Source organism: Prionailurus viverrinus, chromosome B1 (genome assembly GCF_022837055.1).
Source record: "Prionailurus viverrinus isolate Anna chromosome B1, UM_Priviv_1.0, whole genome shotgun sequence".
Classification (NCBI taxonomy): domain Eukaryota; kingdom Metazoa; phylum Chordata; class Mammalia; order Carnivora; family Felidae; genus Prionailurus; species Prionailurus viverrinus.
The window spans coordinates 76081759-76103670 of NC_062564.1; the positions used below are offsets into that span (position 1 = coordinate 76081759).

The 21912-nt window shown below is 40.3% G+C and overlaps 1 protein-coding gene across 4 annotated transcripts in view; it reads right to left on the reverse strand.

The window, feature by feature from the left end:
• The window catches only part of FHIP1A (FHF complex subunit HOOK interacting protein 1A), a 259379-nt gene that overhangs the window by 82246 nt on the left and 155221 nt on the right, over positions 1-21912 (reverse strand). For all 4 annotated transcript variants that reach the window (XM_047857314.1, XM_047857315.1, XM_047857316.1 and 1 more), the window contains 2 exons: positions 21636-21867; positions 3185-3811 (listed from right to left, as the gene is read on the reverse strand). In XM_047857314.1, coding sequence (XP_047713270.1) covers positions 3185-3811; positions 21636-21740 — 732 coding nt within the window. In that variant the 5' untranslated portion in view covers positions 21741-21867. The remainder of the gene's footprint in view (positions 1-3184; positions 3812-21635; positions 21868-21912) is intronic.

Sequence of the window (21912 nt, forward strand, 5' to 3'; positions counted from 1 at the left end):
AATGCAATCCCAATCAAAATTGCACCAGCATTCTTCTCGAAACTAGAACAAGCAATCCTAAAATTCATATGGAACCACAAAAGGCCCCGAATAGCCAAAGGAATTTTGAAGAAGAAGACCAAAGCAGGAGGCATCACAATCCCAGACTTTAGCCTCTACTACAAAGCTGTCATCATCAAGACAGCATGGTATTGGCACCAAAACAGACACATAGACCAATGGAATAGAATAGAAACCCCAGAACTAGACCCACAAACGTATGGCCAACTCATCTTTGACAAAGCAGGAAAGAACATCCAATGGAAAAAAGACAGCCTCTTTAACAAATGGTGCTGGGAGAACTGGACAGCAACATGCAGAAGGTTGAAACTAGACCACTTTCTCACACCATTCACAAAAATAAACTCAAAATGGATAAAGGACCTAAATGTGAGACAGGAAACCATCAAAACCTTAGAGGAGAAAGCAGGAAAAGACCTCTCTGACCTCAGCCGTAGCAATCTCTTACTCGACACATCCCCAAAGGCAAGGGAATTAAAAGCAAAAGTGAATTACTGGGACCTTATGAAGATAAAAAGCTTCTGCACAGCAAAGGAAACAACCAACAAAACTAAAAGGCAACCAACGGAATGGGAAAAGATATTTGCAAATGACATATCGGACAAAGGGCTAGTATCCAAAATCTATAAAGAGCTCACCAAACTCCACACCCGAAAAACAAATAACCCAGTGAAGAAATGGGCAGAAAACATGAATAGACACTTCTCTAAAGAAGACATCCGGATGGCCAACAGGCACATGAAAAGATGTTCAGCGTCGCTCCTTATCAGGGAAATACAAATCAAAACCACACTCAGGTATCACCTCACGCCAGTCAGAGTGGCCAAAATGAACAAATCAGGAGACTATAGATGCTGGAGAGGATGTGGAGAAACGGGAACCCTCTTGCACTGTTGGTGGGAATGCAAATTGGTGCAGCCGCTCTGGAAAGCAGTGTGGAGGTTCCTCAGAAAATTAAAAATAGACCTACCCTATGACCCAGCAATAGCACTGCTAGGAATTTATCCAAGGGATACAGGAGCACTGATGCATAGGGCCACTTGTACCCCAATGTTCATAGCAGCACTCTCAACAATAGCCAAATTATGGAAAGAGCCTAAATGTCCATCAACTGATGAATGGATAAAGAAATTGTGGTTTATATACACAATGGAATATTACATGGCAATGAGAAAAAATGAAATATGGCCTTTTGTAACAACGTGGATGGAACTGGAGAGTGTGATGCTAAGTGAAATAAGCCATACAGAGAAAGACAGATACCATATGGTCTCACTCTTATGTGGATCCTGAGAAACTTAACAGGAACCCATGGGGGAGGGGAAGGAAAAAAAAAAAAAAAGAGGTTAGAAAGGGAGAGAGCCAAAGCATAAGAGACTGTTAAAAACTGAGAACAAACTGAGGGTTGATGGGGGGTGGGAGGGAGGAGAGGGTGGGTGATGGGTATTGAGGAGGGCACCTTTTGGGATGAGCACTGGGTGTTGTATGGAAACCAATTTGTCAATAAATTTCAGAAAAAAAAAAAATTTAAAAAAAAAAAAAAAAAAAAAAAAAAAAAAAAAAAAAAAAAAAGAACCCAGAAGAGACACACGGTACCCTGAATTTCTGAACGTAGTTCTAATTTTCAAAATTTTTATCCATCTGTTTGCCCCAAAATATTCACCACATACTAGGTGATCCTGGTTTATTAGTAAAAATAAGAATTTAGTAGCATGAAAAAGATTATTGCTTTTGAACCTCAAAGCAAAATACAGTATATTATTCACTAGGGTTGCTATTAGCATTTTGGGCAAGTTGGTTCTTTACTGTGCAAGACTGTTCCACAAACTACCAGACATTAAGCATCCTTGGCCTCTGAACACTAAATGCCAGTTGACCTCCCTCCACAGCCACCTCATGTCCCTATGACAACAAAGGACACCCCACAGACATTCCTAAGTGCCCTCCCCCCAGTCAAGAACTACTCATATAGTGTTCGTTAATAATGAATCTAATCTACTTATGGCAACTTGCCTGGCCTATTTCAATAAAACTCATTAATGGTCTTACTATTCCAGCAGAATCAGGCATACTTAAGACAGTACAGTTTATAAAGAAATATAATGAGGTGACTGTAAGAAGAACAACCAATTGGAGCACCTGGGTGGCTCAGTCAGTTAAGCGTCCCCTCAGGTCATGATCTCTTGGTCATGGGATCAAGTCCTGTGCCCCACCCCACACTGAGCGTGGAGTCTGCTTAGGATTCTCTCCCTCTGCCCCTCCCCCACTTATGCATGTGTGCGCTCTCTGTCCCTCTCTCAAAAAATAAAATACAAAATTTTTAAAAAGAACAGACAATGGAAATAGACTGGGAGTGTTTACTGAGTTGGGAAAATAAAATTAGCTGTTGCCCAACATCCCTGACAAATCAGATGATATAAATCTGCCATTCAAATGCCCCTTCCAAAGACAACACTAACACCAAAAACTAATCAGAGCCCTAAGGTATCTTAAGAGCCTCAGACAACTCCCATTATTTTCTGGAACTGTGACCACGATTGGATCTATGCTACACCAACACCTGCAAAGGACCTCACACTTTCTTTGTCACCATGTCGATGATCACAAAGCTATACAGAGTGAAGTATTTCTTGCTACCTCAAACTGTAAATACGTATTTATTTTTATAAATAAAATCAGTGCTTTGTGTCTATAATCATCTGGTCATTATCTTGCTGAGAAATAAACTGATCTGTGAAACCAGCTGAACAGTCTCACCACGTGCCATGATTCTACAGTGCAAGTTCAACTTGAAAAGCTAAGAATATAGAAAGTGCACGTTCTACCAATCACTCAGGATATGTTCATAGTAAAAAACTAAAATAGTTCCTAACCGAACAGAAATGAAACAAGAAACGGTAACACATAGAGTTTCCTCTGTTGGCTTATTTAGAGCTGACAATGCTCAGCCAAATAGCTTTTCAACTTAGATTGCTCCCTCCAAAAGATTTCCTCCAAACATCTTTCCGTAGAAGGTGCCAAGTACAACTTGCTGAAAAGAAAGGTATAAAAAAAAAGTATTTACCATTAGCACGAGAGAGGAAAAGCGAAGTGGGTGGAAAGCATGCCAATGAGAGGGACTTACTGGACAAAAGTAGGTGTTCTCCACAATGTGATTGGCCACCATGCTGTTCTCAGCAGACAGAGACATGATGAAAAGCAAAGCATCCCGGGCCTGCTGACCCACTGTCCCCTCTCGGTGAATGAAGGGAATCAGAAGGGAGAAGATGAGGAAGTTGGCTGCCCCTTGGTCCTCACTAGTGTGGAAGAAGAGTTCCAGAATAGATGGATCTTTGGCAAGGATGGAACAAAGCTGATTGAGGAGGACAACCAGCTTCCCCTCCACGGCAGGGGTGCTGGTTCCCGAACAAGAGCTCAGCAACATCATCAGGGGCTTCAGGATGGGCTTGTGGTGCAACAGAGGCTGGTGCGACTGAGTGACCAACATCTCGTACATCTTTAGCTGCTCGATTTTAGTCTCATCAGTAAATTCCCTCCGCAAGCTCCAAAGGAAGAGTTTCTCCATGATGTTCTCGGAGACCACAAATTCCAGAATCGGCCCCATCGCAGCATCCTTGGCTTGCTCTTCAATTAGCAAGAAGAGCATGTGTTCTACATAATTCTGCACAGCACTGGCCTCATCTGGAGGGATGGATCCATATTTTGCCTGGGTGTTCTTCAAGGGGTCGTGCTTCTCTAAGATCTTCACAACCTGTAACCAATGCAAACATTTGTCATCCATCTCATGTTTACCATAATTACAATACACACCACCCCTGACTGCGCCTTATCTTTCATGGAAAATGCAGGAGCCATGGCCCAAAACAAGATAAATATGAACACTGTGTTTGTCTCTCTCTCTCTCTCTCACAAGAATAAAATGAAGTGGTTAAACTATAGAAAGCAGACATTTGAAGATGTTCATTTAAAATCGTTATAAATTTGGGCAACCTAAACGTCAGAGAAAGTAGTATAGTTTAAAAAATTAAGCTACTTGTGTTCATGAGCCTATTATGAATACTACTGAGCAAAATGAAAAATTGTAAGTGATATATTAGATGAAAAATAAAGTCTTTATATATAGTCAGATACATCATTATCAACTATGTCAAAAACATACATGACAAAAGATCGAAAAATATATATGGAAAAATAATAATCACTTTTGTGTTCAAAGTGATGATAAATTTTCACTTTTTTTCTGCACTGTCAAAAATATCACTTTTTAATTTTAAAATACATTAAATAAGTAAGACTACCCACGCTCTACAAATAGATTTGGAGGTTCCAACAGGAAAACACGGCTCCTTTGCACGCCCTCGACTGAACATCCCCCTCCCTCCTTTACTTGGATGGACACATTCTCCCACCAAGCATGCAAGGTTAGTAAGGATGAAAGGAAACTGATGAACAAGGGATACATACCTAGCACAATCACCCCTAGCATATGGCATATGATGAAACTAAAAAAATGAAGGCTTGAACTTTGCATTTTTTTAAACCAGAAAAAGTTCTGGGATGACCATTTACTAAGTAAATCCCTAATGCAGCAAGTTTCTGTTTGAAGTGATAAAAAAAAGTTTTGGAAATAGTGGAGACAGTTGCACAACATTGTGAAGGTAGCCAAGGCCATTGAACTACACATTTTAAAAAGGTTAAGATGAGGGGCAGCTGTGTGGCTCAGTCAGTTAAGCATCCCACTTCAGCTCAGGTCATGATCTTGTGGTCCACGACTTTGAGCCCCATGTTGGGCTCTGTGCTGACAGCTCATGATTCTGTGTCTCCCTCTGTCTCTGACCCTCTCCCACTTGTGCTCTCTCTTTCTCTCTCTCAAAAATAAATTTATAAATAAATAAATAAATAGAGTTGCGGCAAGATGGCGGCTTAGGAGGACGCTGGGCTCACCGCACGTCCTGCTGATCACTTAGATTCCATCTACACCTGCCTAAATAACCCAGAAAACCGCCAGAGGATTAGCAGAACAGAGTCGCCGGAGCCAAACGCAGACGAGAGGCCCACGGAAGAGGGTAGGAAGGGCGGCGAGGCGGTGCGCGCTCCACGGACTGGCGGGAGGGAGCCGGGGCGGAGGGGCGGCTCGCCGGCCAAGCAGAGCCCCCGAGTCGGGCTTGCAAAAGCGGAGGGGCCGGGCGGACTGTGTTCCGACAGCAAGCGCGACTTAGCGTCTGGGAGGTCAGAAATTAACAGCTCTGCTCGGAAAGCGGGAAGGCTGGAGGACAAAGGGAGGGAGAGCTGCTGAGCCCCCTGACAACAGAGCTCAGTTTGGTGGGGAACAAAGGCGCTCGCCAGCGCCATTTCCCCCGCCCATCCCCCAGCCGAAATCCCAAAGGGAACCGGTTCCTGCCAGGGAACTTGCTCGCTCCGCGCAAACACCCAACTCTGCGCTTCTGCGGAGCCAAACCTCCCGCAGCGGATCTGACTCCCTCCCGCTGCCACAGGGCCCCTCCTGAAGTGGATCACCTAAGGAGAAGCGATCTAAGCCTGCCCCTCCTGCCCCCGAGCACCTTGCCTACCCACCCCAGCTAATACGCCATATCCCCAGCATCACAAGCCTGGCAGGGTGCAAGTAGCCCAGACGAGCCACACCACCCCACAGTGAATCCCGCCCCTAGGAGAGGGGAAGAGAAGGCACACACCAGTCGGACTGTGGCCCCAGCGGTGGGCTGGGGGCAGACATCAGGTCTGACTGCGGCCCCGCCCACCAACTCCAGGTATACACCACAGCACAGGGGAAGTGCCCTGCAGGTCCTCACCACGCCAGGGACTATCCAAAATGACCAAGCGGAAGAACTCCCCTCAGAAGAATCTCCAGGAAATAACAACAGCTAATGAGCTGATCAAAAAGGATTTAAATAATATAACAGAAAGTGAATTTAGAATAATAGTCATAAAATTAATCGCTGGGCTTGAAAACAGTATACAGGACAGCAGAGAATCTCTTGCTACAGAGATCAAGGGACTAAGGAACAGTCACGAGGAGCTGAAAAACACTTTAAACGAAATGCATAACAAAATGGAAACCACCACAGCTCGGCTTGAAGAGGCAGAGGAGAGAATAGGTGAACTAGAAGATAAAGTTATGGAAAAAGAGGAAGCTGAGAAAAAGAGAGATAAAAAAATCCAGGAGTATGAGGGGAAAATTAGAGAACTAAGTGATGCACTAAAGAGAAATAATATACGCATAATTGGTATCCCAGAGGAGGAAGAGAGAGGGAAAGGTGCTGAAGGGGTACTTGAAGAAATAATAGCTGAGAACTTCCCTGAACTGGGGAAGGAAAAAGGCATTGAAATCCAAGAGGCACAGAGAACTCCCTTCAGACGTAACTTGAATCGATCTTCTGCACGACATATCATAGTGAAACTGGCAAAATACAAGGATAAAGAGAAAATTCTGAAAGCAGCAAGGGGTAAACGTGCCCTCACATATAAAGGGAGACCTATAAGACTCGTGACTGATCTCTCTTTTGAAACTTGGCAGGCCAGAAAGAATTGGCACGAGATTTTCAGGGTGCTAGACAGAAAAAATATGCAGCCAAGAATCCTTTATCCAGCAAGTCTGTCATTTCGAATAGAAGGAGAGATAAAGGTCTTCCCAAACAAACAAAAACTGAAGGAATTTGTCACCACTAAACCAGCCCTACAAGAGATCCTAAGGGGGACCCTGTGAGACAAAGTCCCAGAGACATCACTATAAGCATAAAACATACAGACATCACAATGACTCTAAACCCGTATCTTTCTATAATAACACTGAATGTAAATGGATTAAATGCGCCAACCAAAAGACATAGGGTATCAGAATGGATAAAAAAACAAGACCCATCTATTTGCTGTCTACAAGAGACTCATTTTAGACCTGAGGACACCTTTAGATTGAGAGTGAGGGGATGGAGAACTATTTATCATGCGACTGGAAGCCAAAAGAAAGCTGGAGTAGCCATACTTATATCAGACAAACTAGACTTTAAATTAAAGGCTGTAACAAGAGATGAAGAAGGACATTATATAATAGTTACAGGGTTTATCCATCAGGAAGAGCTAACAATTATCAATGTCTATGCACCGAATACCGGAGCCCCCAAATATATAAAACAATTACTCATAAACATAAGCAACCTTATTGATAAGAATGTGGTAATTGCAGGGGACTTTAATACACCACTTACAGAAATGGATAGATCAACTAGACACACGGTCAATAAAGAAACAAGGGCCCTGAATGAGACATTGGATGAGATGGACTTGACAGATATATTTAGAACTCTGCATCCCAAAGCAACAGAATATACTTTCTTCTCGAGTGCACATGGAACATTCTCCAAGATAGATCATATACTGGGTCACAAAACAGCCCTTCATAAGTTTACAAGAATTGAAATTATACCATGCTTACTTTCAGACCACAATGCCATGAAGCTTGAAATCAACCACAGGAAAAAGTCTGGAAAACCTCCAAAAGCATGGAGGTTAAAGAACACCCTACTAACGAATGAGTGGGTCAACCAGGCAATTAGAGAAGAAATTAAAAAATATATGGAAACAAACGAAAATGAAAATACAACAATCCAAACGCTTTGGGACGCAGCAAAGGCAGTCCTGAGAGGAAAATACATTGCAATCCAGGCCTATCTCAAGAAACAAGAAAAATCCCAAATACAAAATCTAACAGCACACCTAAAGGAACTAGAAGCAGAACAGCAAAGGCAGCCTAAGCCCAGCAGAAGAAGAGAAATAATAAAGATCAGAGCAGAAATAAACAATATAGAAACTAAAAAAACTGTAGAGCAGATCAACGAAACCAAGAGTTGGTTTTTTGAAAAAATAAACAAAATTGACAAACCTCTAGCCAGGCTTCTCAAAAAGAAAAGGGAGATGACCCAAATAGATAAAATCATGAATGAAAATGGAATGATTACAACCAATCCCTCAGAGATACAAACAATTATCAGGGAATACTATGAAAACTTATATGCCAACAAATTGGACAACCTGGAAGAAATGGACAAATTCCTGAACACCCACACGCTTCCAAAACTCAATCAGGAGGAAATAGAAAGCTTGAACAGACCCATAACCAGCGAAGAAATTGAATCGGTTATCAAAAATCTCCCAACAAATAAGAGTCCAGGACCAGATGGCTTCCCAGGGGAGTTCTACCAGACGTTTAAAGCAGAGATAATACCTATCCTTCTCAAGCTATTCCAAGAAATAGAAAGGGAAGGAAAACTTCCAGACTCATTCTATGAAGCCAGTATTACTTTGATTCCTAAACCAGACAGAGACCCAGTAAAAAAAGAGAACTACAGGCCAATATCCCTGATGAATATGGATGCAAAAATTCTCAATAAGATACTAGCAAATCGAATTCAACGGCATATAAAAAGAATTATTCACCATGATCAAGTGGGATTCATTCCTGGGATGCAGGGCTGGTTCAACATTCGCAAATCAATCAACGTGATACATCACATTAACAAAAAAAGAGAGAAGAACCATATGATCCTGTCAATCGATGCAGAAAAGGCCTTTGACAAAATCCAGCACCCTTTCTTAATAAAAACCCTTGAGAAAGTCGGGATAGAAGGAACATACTTAAAGATCATAAAAGCCATTTATGAAAAGCCCACAGCTAACATCATCCTCAACGGGGAAAAACTGAGAGCTTTTTCCCTGAGATCAGGAACACGACAAGGATGCCCACTCTCACCGCTGCTGTTTAACATAGTGCTGGAAGTTCTAGCATCAGCAATCAGACAACAAAAGGAAATCAAAGGCATCAAAATTGGCAAAGATGAAGTCAAGCTTTCGCTTTTTGCAGATGACATGATATTATACATGGAAAATCCGATAGACTCCACCAAAAGTCTGCTAGAACTGATACAGGAATTCAGCAAAGTTGCAGGATACAAAATCAATGTACAGAAATCAGTTGCATTCTTATACACTAACAATGAAGCAACAGAAAGACAAATAAAGAAACTGATCCCATTCACAATTGCACCAAGAAGCATAAAATACCTAGGAATAAATCTAACCAAAGATGTAAAGGATCTGTATGCTGAAAACTATAGAAAGCTTCTGAAGGAAATTGAAGAAGATTTAAAGAAATGGAAAGACATTCCCTGCTCATGGATTGGAAAAATAAATATTGTCAAAATGTCAATACTACCCAAAGCTATCTACACATTCAATGCAATCCCAATCAAAATTGCACCAGCATTCTTCTCGAAACTAGAACAAGCAATCCTAAAATTCATATGGAACCACAAAAGGCCCCGAATAGCCAAAGGAATTTTGAAGAAGAAGACCAAAGCAGGAGGCATCACAATCCCAGACTTCAGCCTCTACTACAAAGCTGTCATCATCAAGACAGCATGGTATTGGCACCAAAACAGACACATAGACCAATGGAATAGAATAGAAACCCCAGAACTAGACCCACAAACGTATGGCCAACTCATCTTTGACAAAGCAGGAAAGAACATCCAATGGAAAAAAGACAGCCTCTTTAACAAATGGTGCTGGGAGAACTGGACAGCAACATGCAGAAGGTTGAAACTAGACCACTTTCTCACACCATTCACAAAAATAAACTCAAAATGGATAAAGGACCTAAATGTGAGACAGGAAACCATCAAAACCTTAGAGGAGAAAGCAGGAAAAGACCTCTCTGACCTCAGCCGTAGCAATCTCTTACTCGACACATCCCCAAAGGCAAGGGAATTAAAAGCAAAAGTGAATTACTGGGACCTTATGAAGATAAAAAGCTTCTGCACAGCAAAGGAAACAACCAACAAAACTAAAAGGCAACCAACGGAATGGGAAAAGATATTTGCAAATGACATATCGGACAAAGGGCTAGTATCCAAAATCTATAAAGAGCTCACCAAACTCCACACCCGAAAAACAAATAACCCAGTGAAGAAATGGGCAGAAAACATGAAGAGACACTTCTCTAAAGAAGACATCCGGATGGCCAACAGACACATGAAAAGATGTTCAGCGTCGCTCCTTATCAGGGAAATACAAATCAAAACCACACTCAGGTATCACCTCACGCCAGTCAGAGTGGCCAAAATGAACAAATCAGGAGACTATAGATGCTGGAGAGGATGTGGAGAAACGGGAACCCTCTTGCACTGTTGGTGGGAATGCAAACTGGTGCAGCCGCTCTGGAAAGCAGTGTGGAGGTTCCTCAGAAAATTAAAAATAGACCTACCCTATGACCCAGCAATAGCACTGCTAGGAATTTATCCAAGGGATACAGGAGCACTGATGCATAGGGCCACTTGTACCCCAATGTTCATAGCAGCACTCTCAACAATAGCCAAATTATGGAAAGAGCCTAAATGTCCATCAACTGATGAATGGATAAAGAAATTGTGGTTTATATACACAATGGAATATTACATGGCAATGAGAAAAAATGAAATATGGCCTTTTGTAGCAACGTGGATGGAACTGGAGAGTGTGATGCTAAGTGAAATAAGCCATACAGAGAAAGACAGATACCATATGGTCTCACTCTTATGTGGATCCTGAGAAACTTAACAGGAACCCATGGGGGAGGGGAAGGAAAAAAAAAAAAAAAAGAGGTTAGAAAGGGAGAGAGCCAAAGCATAAGAGACTGTTAAAAACTGAGAACAAACTGAGGGTTGATGGGGGGTGGGAGGGAGGAGAGGGTGGGTGATGGGTATTGAGGAGGGCACCTTTTGGGATGAGCACTGGGTGTTGTATGGAAACCAATTAGTCAATAAATTTCAGAAAAAAACAAAAAAAAAAAAAACAAAAAAAAAAAAAAACAAAAAAACAAAAAAAAAAACAAAAAAACAAAAAAAAAAAAACAAACAAAAAAAAAAATAAAACATTTGTTTGAAATGGTAAAAAATAAAAAATAAAAAAAAAAAATAAAAATATAAAATTTCATACTTTAATATATATTTTAATATATAAAATTTTATAGCCAGTGTCATAAAAAAAAAAAATAAAATAAAAAAAAAATAAATAAATAAATAAATAAATAAATAAATAAATAAATAAGAAAGTTAAAAAGGCTAAGATGGCAATCTTTGTTATATATGTTTTACCACCACAAAGAAAAAAATCTATTGACGGTAAAATATAAATAAATCCCCAATTAGGTCATGCGATGTCCTGGTGTTTTTCTCCCTCACGACTGCTGCCTACTGAATGCTTCCTACCTCTCTCTGCCCATCAGTACTTACCTCTACTTTAGGACCTAGAAATTAAAAGAATTTCCTATCTCAACTCCCATGTAACTTTATGACTTGGAATTTCTACAATATCCATTCAATTGACTTCCCTTAAAATGTATACATATTCTAATAATAATTTTTAGACAACCCAGCACCCTAGCGATGAATTTATACTTGTTCCCTTTTGCCTTTCTGAACTGCACGCTATGGGGATTATGTTTGTCTTTTGCAGTACCCTCCTGGCCCAGTTCTATAACGTGCTGTTACACGCTCTATATTTAGGTTATAGAATTTTTGCAAGTCACTGGGGAAGCTGGCAAAAGTACAATGCTATGTCAGCATGCATGAGAAATGAGAAAAATGTATCTCCCCAAGAAAGGTCTAAGTTTTTCTCCTGTCAGAAACAAGGCAAATGAGCCTTTATAGACCAAGCAAGTGTATCCTCATAGAATGAACAGAATTCTACAGAATCTGGAATCTCTATCAACCTTCATTATGAAATGAATAATGCTGTCACAAAGAAAAAAAATCACTGCAACACCCCTGAGTTGACATTTTCAATGAGAAAGGCCTTGGGTTCGCAGCTACCCAGGTGGCACCTGGCTTAATGACTCAGCCCCAGCACATCTACTGGACGGACATCTCTCCTTCGCTCCCTGCCAGACTCCAGAGATCCCTCAGCCTCCCCCAACCTCCAAGAAGTCCTCCAGAATGCCTCAGAGGCCTGACTACCTCACTGGCAGAAATGTTGGGATCTGGCTGTCCTTTCCCTCTGCTCTGGCCTTGGCAACATCTCCCAGCATGGGACCACAGTACCTCACTTGTCCAAAAGGGGCCTCCACCTCAACACGTATGTTCTCGAGCCCCCACAGCTCGAACTTCAAGGTTCCACATTCTGAAGAATAAATCAGCAACACGCTTTCTCCCAGTTCCATAATTTCAAAGTCCACATATTGAGTTTACTTATGAGAACTATCTATACAGGTAGGCCTCAGGGTAGAAATGTAATTACACTTCTCATGTGTGCTCAGACTGTCTAAACTGTCTAAAATTGATCCTATGCTTTATACACTGTTAGTGGTGGGGCAAATTAGCTCCATCTTTCTGGAAAACAATTTGGCAATCTGTATCAGAAGCTATAAAATTATCCCTGCCCTTTGACTTGTTAATCTCACTTTGGGGAGAATCTAAGGAAACAATCCAAAAATAATATGTTAAGAAATGTTCACGCCAATGATATTTTCAATAATGAAAAATAAAAATATTATTGACCCAGTCAACAATAAGAGAATTATAATCGAAATGTTACATCACCATACAATAAAATTATTAAAAATAAACACTAAGTGAAACATATCATTGCATGCAAATGTATATATGAAATAATTTAAGTTAAAAACTAAATATATTGACAAATAGACACAGGATCATAAGTGAGTCTGAAAAGATATAAATGGGATTTTAAGGTTAATTACTTCTTCTCCCCTATAAATTGATCTAATTTCATAATATAACTAAAAATAAAAGTAGACAAAGTAATTTTGCACTAATCTCTTTTTTAAAAAACCAAAACACTGGAGCACCTGGGTGGCTCAGTCAGTTAAGCATCTGACTTTGGCTAAGGCCATGGTCTCAGTTTGTGGGTTTGAACCCCACATCAGGCTCTCTGTTGTCAGCACAGAGCCTGCTTCAGATCCTCTGTTCCCCTCTCTCTCTGCCCCAACCCTGCTCATTCTTTCTCAAAAATTAAACTTTAAAAAAAGAAAAACCAAAACACTGAGTTAAAAGCAATTAATAATTGAAAATCTCCTAATTCTCAGAAATTCCTAAGCAATATAAATTTTTACACGTGTATATGTATTTATACTATATGCATGCATGTAAGTATATGTTACACATCTAAATATATATAAGTAATATATAGCAGAACTATTTACATAGTCATGAAGCACATTTTCTCATATATTAACCGACACATATTATTTATTCCACTGTATTCCTTTGCAAACAGACTTACTTTTTTTGCTGTGAAAAAGCTTAGAAAAGAGAACTGAGTTTTCTATACAGAAGACAAACTACTTAGCCACTTTTAAATTGAAGCATCTTTACCCTCTTTATAGTATAAGCTCCTCTACACTGGTTAATGGGCAGAGAAACTCAAGAACAGAGCTATGATAACCCATGGAGACTGAAGGTTTGTTGATCATCTGTAATGGAGCAGACATGTTAAGAGCCCTTACTCATTCCCGGCCCTGGCCGGGTGGTTTTACTGCCTGGAAAAGGGTGTGTTACACCAAGGCCTGTGAGTCATGGAATATACAGTGCTCAGCAAAGCGTTAATTATGCCTGTGTTGACACATGTCCTTAACCTCTCTTCTTAGGTGTCAGGACCCTCCCAGGCCACCTCCCTTTCCCTTCCTGGCAGACACACCCACGAACTGCTTTTAAGAGTGGTCTCTAAGGGCCCATACCCAGGGCCTGGTTCCTAACCTGACAGGGAATGTCTTAAGAAGCTTCTCGGCTACAGCACAACATGCGTTGAAATGGCAAAGAACTGATGCCTCAAGTTCACTGCCCAGATGGTGTCACAGTTCTCTCAGTTTCTGTAGATGCTTTCTCACGTGACCTGGACTTTTCCTTATTTTTTCCTTTAGTGCTGTCTTCTCACATCACTTCCACCATACCAGTACTCCTGTGTCCTGACTTCTGCCTGCTGCCTACTTTCATCCATTTATCTACTCTGAGCTTCCAGTCCTATAGATCCACGGTCTCTTGCTGCTCCTGGTGGCTTCCCCAGGCCTAGCACATTCCCCTGAGTATCCTCTATCTTATGCTCACAACTCTGCTAAATTGGCTTCTCAGCTGTATACTCAGTCTCGGGGATTCAGGTCCCGGAAAAAAACACCATTAGGGGAGCTGGAGGGACCTAGAGATGGGAAGAGAATGAACGCAAGCAAAATATGCTGTGCAAATATTTCCTTTACTAAACAAGTTCACTTCTTTCGGCTAAAAATGCCATTTAATAAAGCAATCAACCCCTGCTACAGCCCCAGCTCATTAAGTAAGGCAGCTAAGATCGGAAATAGCACTGTAAATGTTTTGCTGATCATGGCTAGGCATCTGTTGGTCTACAAACTTTAAAAAATATAAGCTGATACATATATGTGTGAATCATAGCCTGGATCACAAATAGAGCCACATGTAAATTATCACAAATGTACAAAAAATCAATAGTATGAACAACTGTATACAAATTATCATCTGACAAATACGCTTAAATTTTAACCTAACTTCAAAGTCATTTGCTCTATAAATATAAAGGTTATTAGGGGTAAAGGAGATGAATAAATAGCATTTTTCTTTTATTAAGGATATCAGCTATTCCTAATGATGGTCCCCATCAGTCAGCAATAATAGGCCTGGATTAAAAATATTCACAAATTCTAAAATAGGCATCTCAAATGCTGTCAAAATGAAAGATCCACATAATCACTCCTCTAGCTAACAAATGATTATTCTTCGTGGTAAACGCAAGTGTTTATCTGTCAGATTAGCTTTGACTACATCTTAATATTGTTTTATGTCTTATATACACGCATATGTTAAGAGATGATTACTTATGCTACTTTGGTTAGAGCCTAGTTATTTCAAGAAAGTCACATGAGTATAACCCATACTTCCAAATCCTTTGGAATGCTAATTAAAGTGGCATCGTGGAAAAAACCAAGTTACTAAGCAACATTTTCCATCACACAGAAGAAGGCCAGGCTTTTGCGATCTTAAGCCAAATTCCACTTAATGTACCAAATAACTACAACAAAACTAAGTTTCCATCCAGTCCTTGATCATTACTTAAAAGCCATGTCTTTCAATCTGGGGTATTCCTGGCACACCTATTGCCATGGGAGACATCTACTGAGTCATTTCTTTTTGTATTAAGATTAACAGCCTAGTAATATATCTGTGCTTGTACAATTTGGTTCATGTCAGCTCCAGTCCCAGTCTCCAGAGGCATATCTAAATCTGGGATTGAACAGGGTAAAAGCAGGAGCTATCTCTACACATCATACCTCCTTGGGACCAAAGATGGTCTAGCACTACCATAATAAAGAAACATGGTAGAAACATCAATAAATAAAATAACATAATAAAACCTTCATTTAGGTATGTTTGTTAAATTTAGGTTTTAGGGAAAGGATTTAAGAATAATGATCTATGTAATAATATTCCATGGTAAAAAACAGACTTATCACTGATCATACAGTGGGTGCACTGTTGATATTTCCACATGTTCGACCACTTTAAAGTCCACTAGAAGCATAAGTTAATGCCTCAGCCCTCTAAAGAAACAAAGCTTCTGTTCTGCTTCACTTTCTACTGTCAAGTTCAGAGCTACTTGAGAAGCTAAGAGATATAAATTTTTAAAATATTAACAAACATCATTTGACCAAGATATTAAGATGAGATTCTCTAATACTTCCCAACTTTTCATCTCTCAAAGACTAATTTTTGTCATTTCGTCCATGACAAGGCATAGACCAAAAGAATGAAGACGAACGGAACAAGAGAATCAGTTTCACAGGGAACAGACGCATCTCAAATCCATTTATAAGTCCTCTATACTTCTTTACTAGGATCAGGCCCCTTGGAGTTCTACATAAGATACTATACTTAAACCATATCATCTACTTTGCATTATTGTGGGAAGACATTTGACTTAATTAACTAATCTAATTTTTCCCATCCCCACCCTCACCAAGAAGAGAAAGGCTACTAGACTCACTAGCTTTTCTTCATCCATTGCCATTATTCTATCTGAGCTGAAATTTTCTTGGCTCAAAAATTGTATAACCGCTTATTTTTGGAGGCTGAGGGGTGGTAAGGAGAAGCTTTGGGCTATTGACTAACCAGAAGCACACAGAAATGTGCATTTCCAATTGATTTTATTTTTAACCCATCACTTCTGTTCTCCTAGCTCTAAGTGCAGACACCATTGAGTATATAACCAATACTGATTCAAGGCTCAAAAGGAGAGGACAGAGAATGAATAGAGCAAGGTCCATGAAGCTTCACGGTACAGCTGTGCCATTACGAAAAACTGGTGTATGGGTGGGTTAATTCACATGGCAAAATAGTTGAACAGTTTATTATCTGGTGGACCAATGCTTCTTACATCCTGTTCTCTCTTCCATTCAGAAGAAGCACAGAAGTAAAGGCAAGAGATAAAAACAATAGTCTACTCGACTATAAATCGTTCTTCCAGACTACTATAAAAACTAAACACACACACACACAGTCCTCCAAATCACAGATAATTAAATAGAAGTCCAAAGACCTTCCTACAAAATTATGGAATGTTTTAATACTAACGTATGTTCAAAGCTGTTTTCTAAGTCACCTAGCTCTTCTAAAGTTGTACTTCATACACTGTTCCTATCTTGCAGTTCAACAATTTATTGAATATCTACAACAATGGGGCTATGCTATTCTTGGCACTTGGAGATGTAGGTCAACTATAAATGGTCTCTGATCATGAAGAGCTTGAAATGAGGGTGGAAGGAAGCTACTGCACACATAATCTTAATAAAATGTGGCTGGCATAACAGAGAAAGAACACTCAGGATGCTGCTGGAGCACTGAGTGGAAGCATAAAAGAGAGCAGAGAAGGTTTCCTAGAATAACTGATGTCCCAAGAGAGTCTTTAAGAAGGAGAGGCATTTAACCAGAGGGAGGGATATTCCAGGCAGGAAGAGGAGGAAATGCCTAAAGCAGAGAAGCGTGAAATAGCATGAAGGCCACTGCCTAGGAGTGGGGTTGGCTAGGAACTCCAAGTAATTTCCCATTTCTAGAGAATAAATCAGAGGCAGGGAGTGAAATGAGGCCAGACCATAAAGGCCCTGTGTGACGTGCTGGCCTGTAGGTGCCCGGATGCCACTGAAATGTCCAACTAGAAAACTGACACGGGCAAATCTGGGTTTTAGAGTCACTGCTCTGGCAACATGACAGTGCAAGACGGCGTCTCAGAAAGTGAGAGAAAGTACAAGCCAGAGGCTGCTTCCTATGGCCTGGATTCACTGTCAGCAATGTCACCTGCCGAATGCCCCCTAAAGAACTATTCTGGGGATGTCATGACATCACTGGGCCCAGGGAACAGTTTGGAAACTCAAGTGCACAACTGGGCCACTCAAGATCTCTCCACTGGCAACCTTCCTGAATCACAGACTGCTGTGGATGATGGCTGGTTGTGTGACAAGCTGTCCCTGACAGACTGCAGCGTGTAGGTGGGCAAGCGGATAGCCTCCTCCATCAGAGTTTGCTTTGTAACTCAAGGCCTGGAACAGAAACTGCCAAATACATGTTAATTAGGCTGAATTTGTACTCAAGTATCCTAACAAACAGAAGAACTCTGGATACCACAGACGTCTGTTGACTTCATTTTCCCTAATTTAACAGATAAAAAGTATTATGCTTGCCAGCTGCTGGGGCACTTCAGTAAATACAATGTTGTCACCCAGTTCTGACTATGCCACATTTCTTACCAGCCTTACAGGTTCCTTGGGTGGCCTCAGGGGAACCCAGGGGCTGCTGTCACACTAGTCACAGGAGATTATATCAGGCTTTAGCTCACTTCCCAATCCTCTGTAACCCTTCCACATGTAGCTCCACACTGCACAACTCACAACAAAGTACTAATGTACAAAACTCTGAAATGAGTCTCATTTATTCCTATCAACTGAACCTCTCATTCCTTACCTGAGTTAGCCTTGCACCTCCACTTTGCCCTAACTTCCTCACTTTTTTTTTATCACCAAGAAAAGCCAAAGCTGAACATTTCTTCCCAACATCTTCTCCAAAACATTGTTTTCCTTTGTCAAGAAAACTTTCCTTTCCTATAGTCAAGCTAGCAAAAATCTCACTTCCTCCATTTCCCAAGCCACTTTCACCCATAATAGTCCCTTCCTTTGATTTAATTCCTGTAGTAATATTATTCATTTTCTAATCATGTATCTCACCTTGTCATCCAAATTAGCATATACATTCTTTATTTTTAAAATTTTTTTTAAACGTTTATTTATTTTTAAGAGAGACAGAGAGACTGAGTATGAGGGGTGAGGGGCAAAGAGAGACGGAGACACAGAATCTGAAGCAGGCTCTAGGCTTCGAGCTGTCAGCACAGAGCCCGATGTGGGGCTCGAACTCGTGAACCACAACATCATGACCTGAGCTGAAGTCGGACTCAACCGACTAAGCCACCCAGGTATCCCAGCATATACATTCTTTAAAAGCTCAGACCAAGGCTTACACATTCCCATGTCCACCTGTGCCCCCTATACCAATGTATCCGCAGTTTGGGCTTGGTAAATCTCCATTTAACAATAATTGTGTTGACATTCACATGCATTTCTTCAACGTGAAGAAATGCAACAGAAAGGTCCTCAAGAGCCTTTCTTGGAAGTAAATAGACACTGTGGGCACTTTGCAGGTTTATTTAAAAGGAAAAGTCAAGGCTAAAGAGGTAAGAAAGTTAAAGAAGTGGCTGAACAATAAAACAAAGAGTGTGTCCACTTTATAAAAGCAAGTATTTAATAACTAAACACCATTCCCTCTGACAAAGTTATCCTTACTCTCAACTCAATATTCTGCTGCACTGGGATAAAGAAGATATGGCATATATAGATACAATGGAATATTACTCAGCCATCAGATCAAAAAAAAAAAAAAGAATGAAATCCTGCCATTTGCCACGAAGTGGATGGAGCTAGAGTATATTATGCTAAATGAAATAAGTCAGTCAGAGAAAGACAAATACCATATGACTTTACTCATATTAGAATTTAAGAAACAAAACAGATGAACATATGGGAGGAGGGGAAAAGAAAGAGAGGAAAACAAACCATAAGAGACTCTTAACTATAGAGAACAAACTGGGAGTTGATGGAGGGATGTGGGTGGGGTTTGGGCTACATGGGTGATGGGTACTAAGGAGGGCACTTGTGATGAGCACTGGGTGCTGTTATGTAAGTGATGAATCACTGAATTCTACTTCTGACACCAGTATTGCAATATATGTTAACTAACTAGAATTTAAGTAAAAACTTGAAAAGAGGGGCTCCTAGGTGGCTCAGTTGGTTAAACATCCAGCTCTTGATTTCAGCTCAGGTCATGATCCCCCATCGTGCTCTGTACTGACAGCATGAAGCCTCCTTGGGATTCTCTCTCTCTCTCCCTCTCTGTCTGACCCTCACTCTTCCTCTAAATAAATAAATAAACATTTAAAATTTTGAAAAGAAAAAATATATATATTTTCTGCACTAAACAAAGGGTACTATGTTTCAGATAACCCAAAATGTCTGATAATGCTGAAGTCATTCATATAAGATAGGGAAATGAGTAATATGATTCTGGGACCACTAATTTACTCCTTCACTAGTGTGAAAGAGTATTTACAAATTCATGAATTAAGACTCTCTAACAGCACTCCAACAGCTTTGGAGAAAGCTTGCCCAGGACGGAATTTGACAGGGCAAATGATCCATCCACATAAAATCAAGAGGTTGATATATCATGTCTATATAAATGGGTATTAAATGGACCACATCACAGATACTCCACCAGGAACAATTACAATCAAAAGTATTTTTACACAAATAAACAAAATGGGCTCAGAGCCAAGAATACATACTAGAATGATGGGAGTTCTTCAGCCAAGTGAAATGACTGAGGCTGAAAGTACTGTTAATATAAAACACCTAATTGGGGTGCCTGGGTGGCTAAGTCAGTTAAGTGTCTGACTTCAGCTCAGGTCATGATTTCATGTGTTTGTGAGTTCAAGCCCCATGTCAGGCTCTGGGCTGGGCATGGAGACTGCTTAAGATTCTCTCTCCCTCTCCCTCTGCCCCGCCTCTGCCCTCTCTCTCTCAAAAAAAAAAAAATAAAATTAAGTTAAATTAAAGATAAAGATAAAAATAGGCTTTCTAAAATATTCTTCCCACACCCAATGGGCTAACAGCCACATCCCCTTGGTTCACAAACCCATTTTGGAGCTGGCACATTAAAATACTTATAAAAGTGCAAAGTCAAAGACAACTACTCTAATTATCTGGAAAACTCCTGAATTACTTTCCTCCCTTTGCTAAAGCAGACATGCCCTTAAAATCCAGAGCAAATCCATTATGATTCTAATTGTAAAAAGTCAGAGAATGGGAAATGCATAAAAAATCTTGGAAGCTTTATATGAATGACAAGAAGCTACAAAGTGCAAATAACCCAGAAGTAGAATCGATTTTGTTTTTGATCTAAACTGTGTCCCCTATAATTGTTGTGATTTGCAGGCTCAGTGCTTTAACCCCTGTGCTGTGTCCGGCCACAGGAAGGAACTGGGTAGTCATTAAAAAACTGTCACATAAATAGCCACTTACCAGCTCACCTAGGGAGTGTAATGTTGGACAAGTAGTAAAGAAGGCCAATTTTATTTATTTTACTACTTACAAACTCCCTGAGGAAAGGTGGTGAGCTGATAAATTTTCTGAACACTCAACCCTTAATTATCTCTATGAGCAGATCAGAGTTACAGAGAAGTCAAAACGAATAATCAAGAAAACTTTTATAAACAGCTTTCTAATGAATTCAGGTACTGCCAAGCATCTTCTTTTGTTAGATTACACAGGGACCACCAGCCCAAAAAATGGTAGAAGCACAGAGGTCAAATACACGAGTCAAGGGACCAAGGTCTATGCACTTGCTTGCAAACTCGCTATTTGTATAACCTCAAGCAAGTCATTTAACATCGCTAATTTTCTATTCCCTCATCTGTAAAATGAGGAAGCTAATATTAACTGCCTTGTGGGTTTGCGGAGAAGATTAAATGACATAAAGCTTAAAGCTTTTGAAGTACTCAGCACAGCACTTGGTAGGTATTTCATAAATGTGTATTTTAGTGCTATTGGAATGTGAGGACTAAATGGAAATCATCAGGGAGGAGGGAAAGAGAGTTTGTAAACAAGGTCAAGTCTACTGCAAAGTGATGCAAAAGTCACTTTAAGGCCAACTGTTGTTCTTCTAAAAATATCTGAGGAACATATATGTTCCCTAATTGCTTTTATGGCAACCATGGTTTTTAACCAGATCCCTATTCTAGGAAAGAAAAAAAAAAGTTGCTTTCCCTTCCACCTGAAAGGGTTTCCGTGCCCTATACTTCTGGAAGCCTTAGTTAGTGCCACAGAGATAGGCAATCCTGGTTCAATGTGATGGAGACCTTGAGGGCTACCTAGGCCAGCAGAGGAAGTGGAACTCATACATTACCTGTGCCCAGTGGTTTTTAAATACAATCATGCATGTTTCTGGGTCAACTCCCTGCAGGCTCACAGTCTGCTGGAGTTTACTTTCTGTCGCAACCGATGACATCATAAACCTTCATACATCAATGCTTCTAAGTCATATTTAATTTTCCAGAAAATTTGGCAAGCAGTCACTAACTTTCAAGTATCACATAAGAAATGTAACTTCTTCACATTTCATTGTTATCTTCTGAAACCTGTAAGGACAATAACAAAAACACATCTCGTTATGTTCATATATT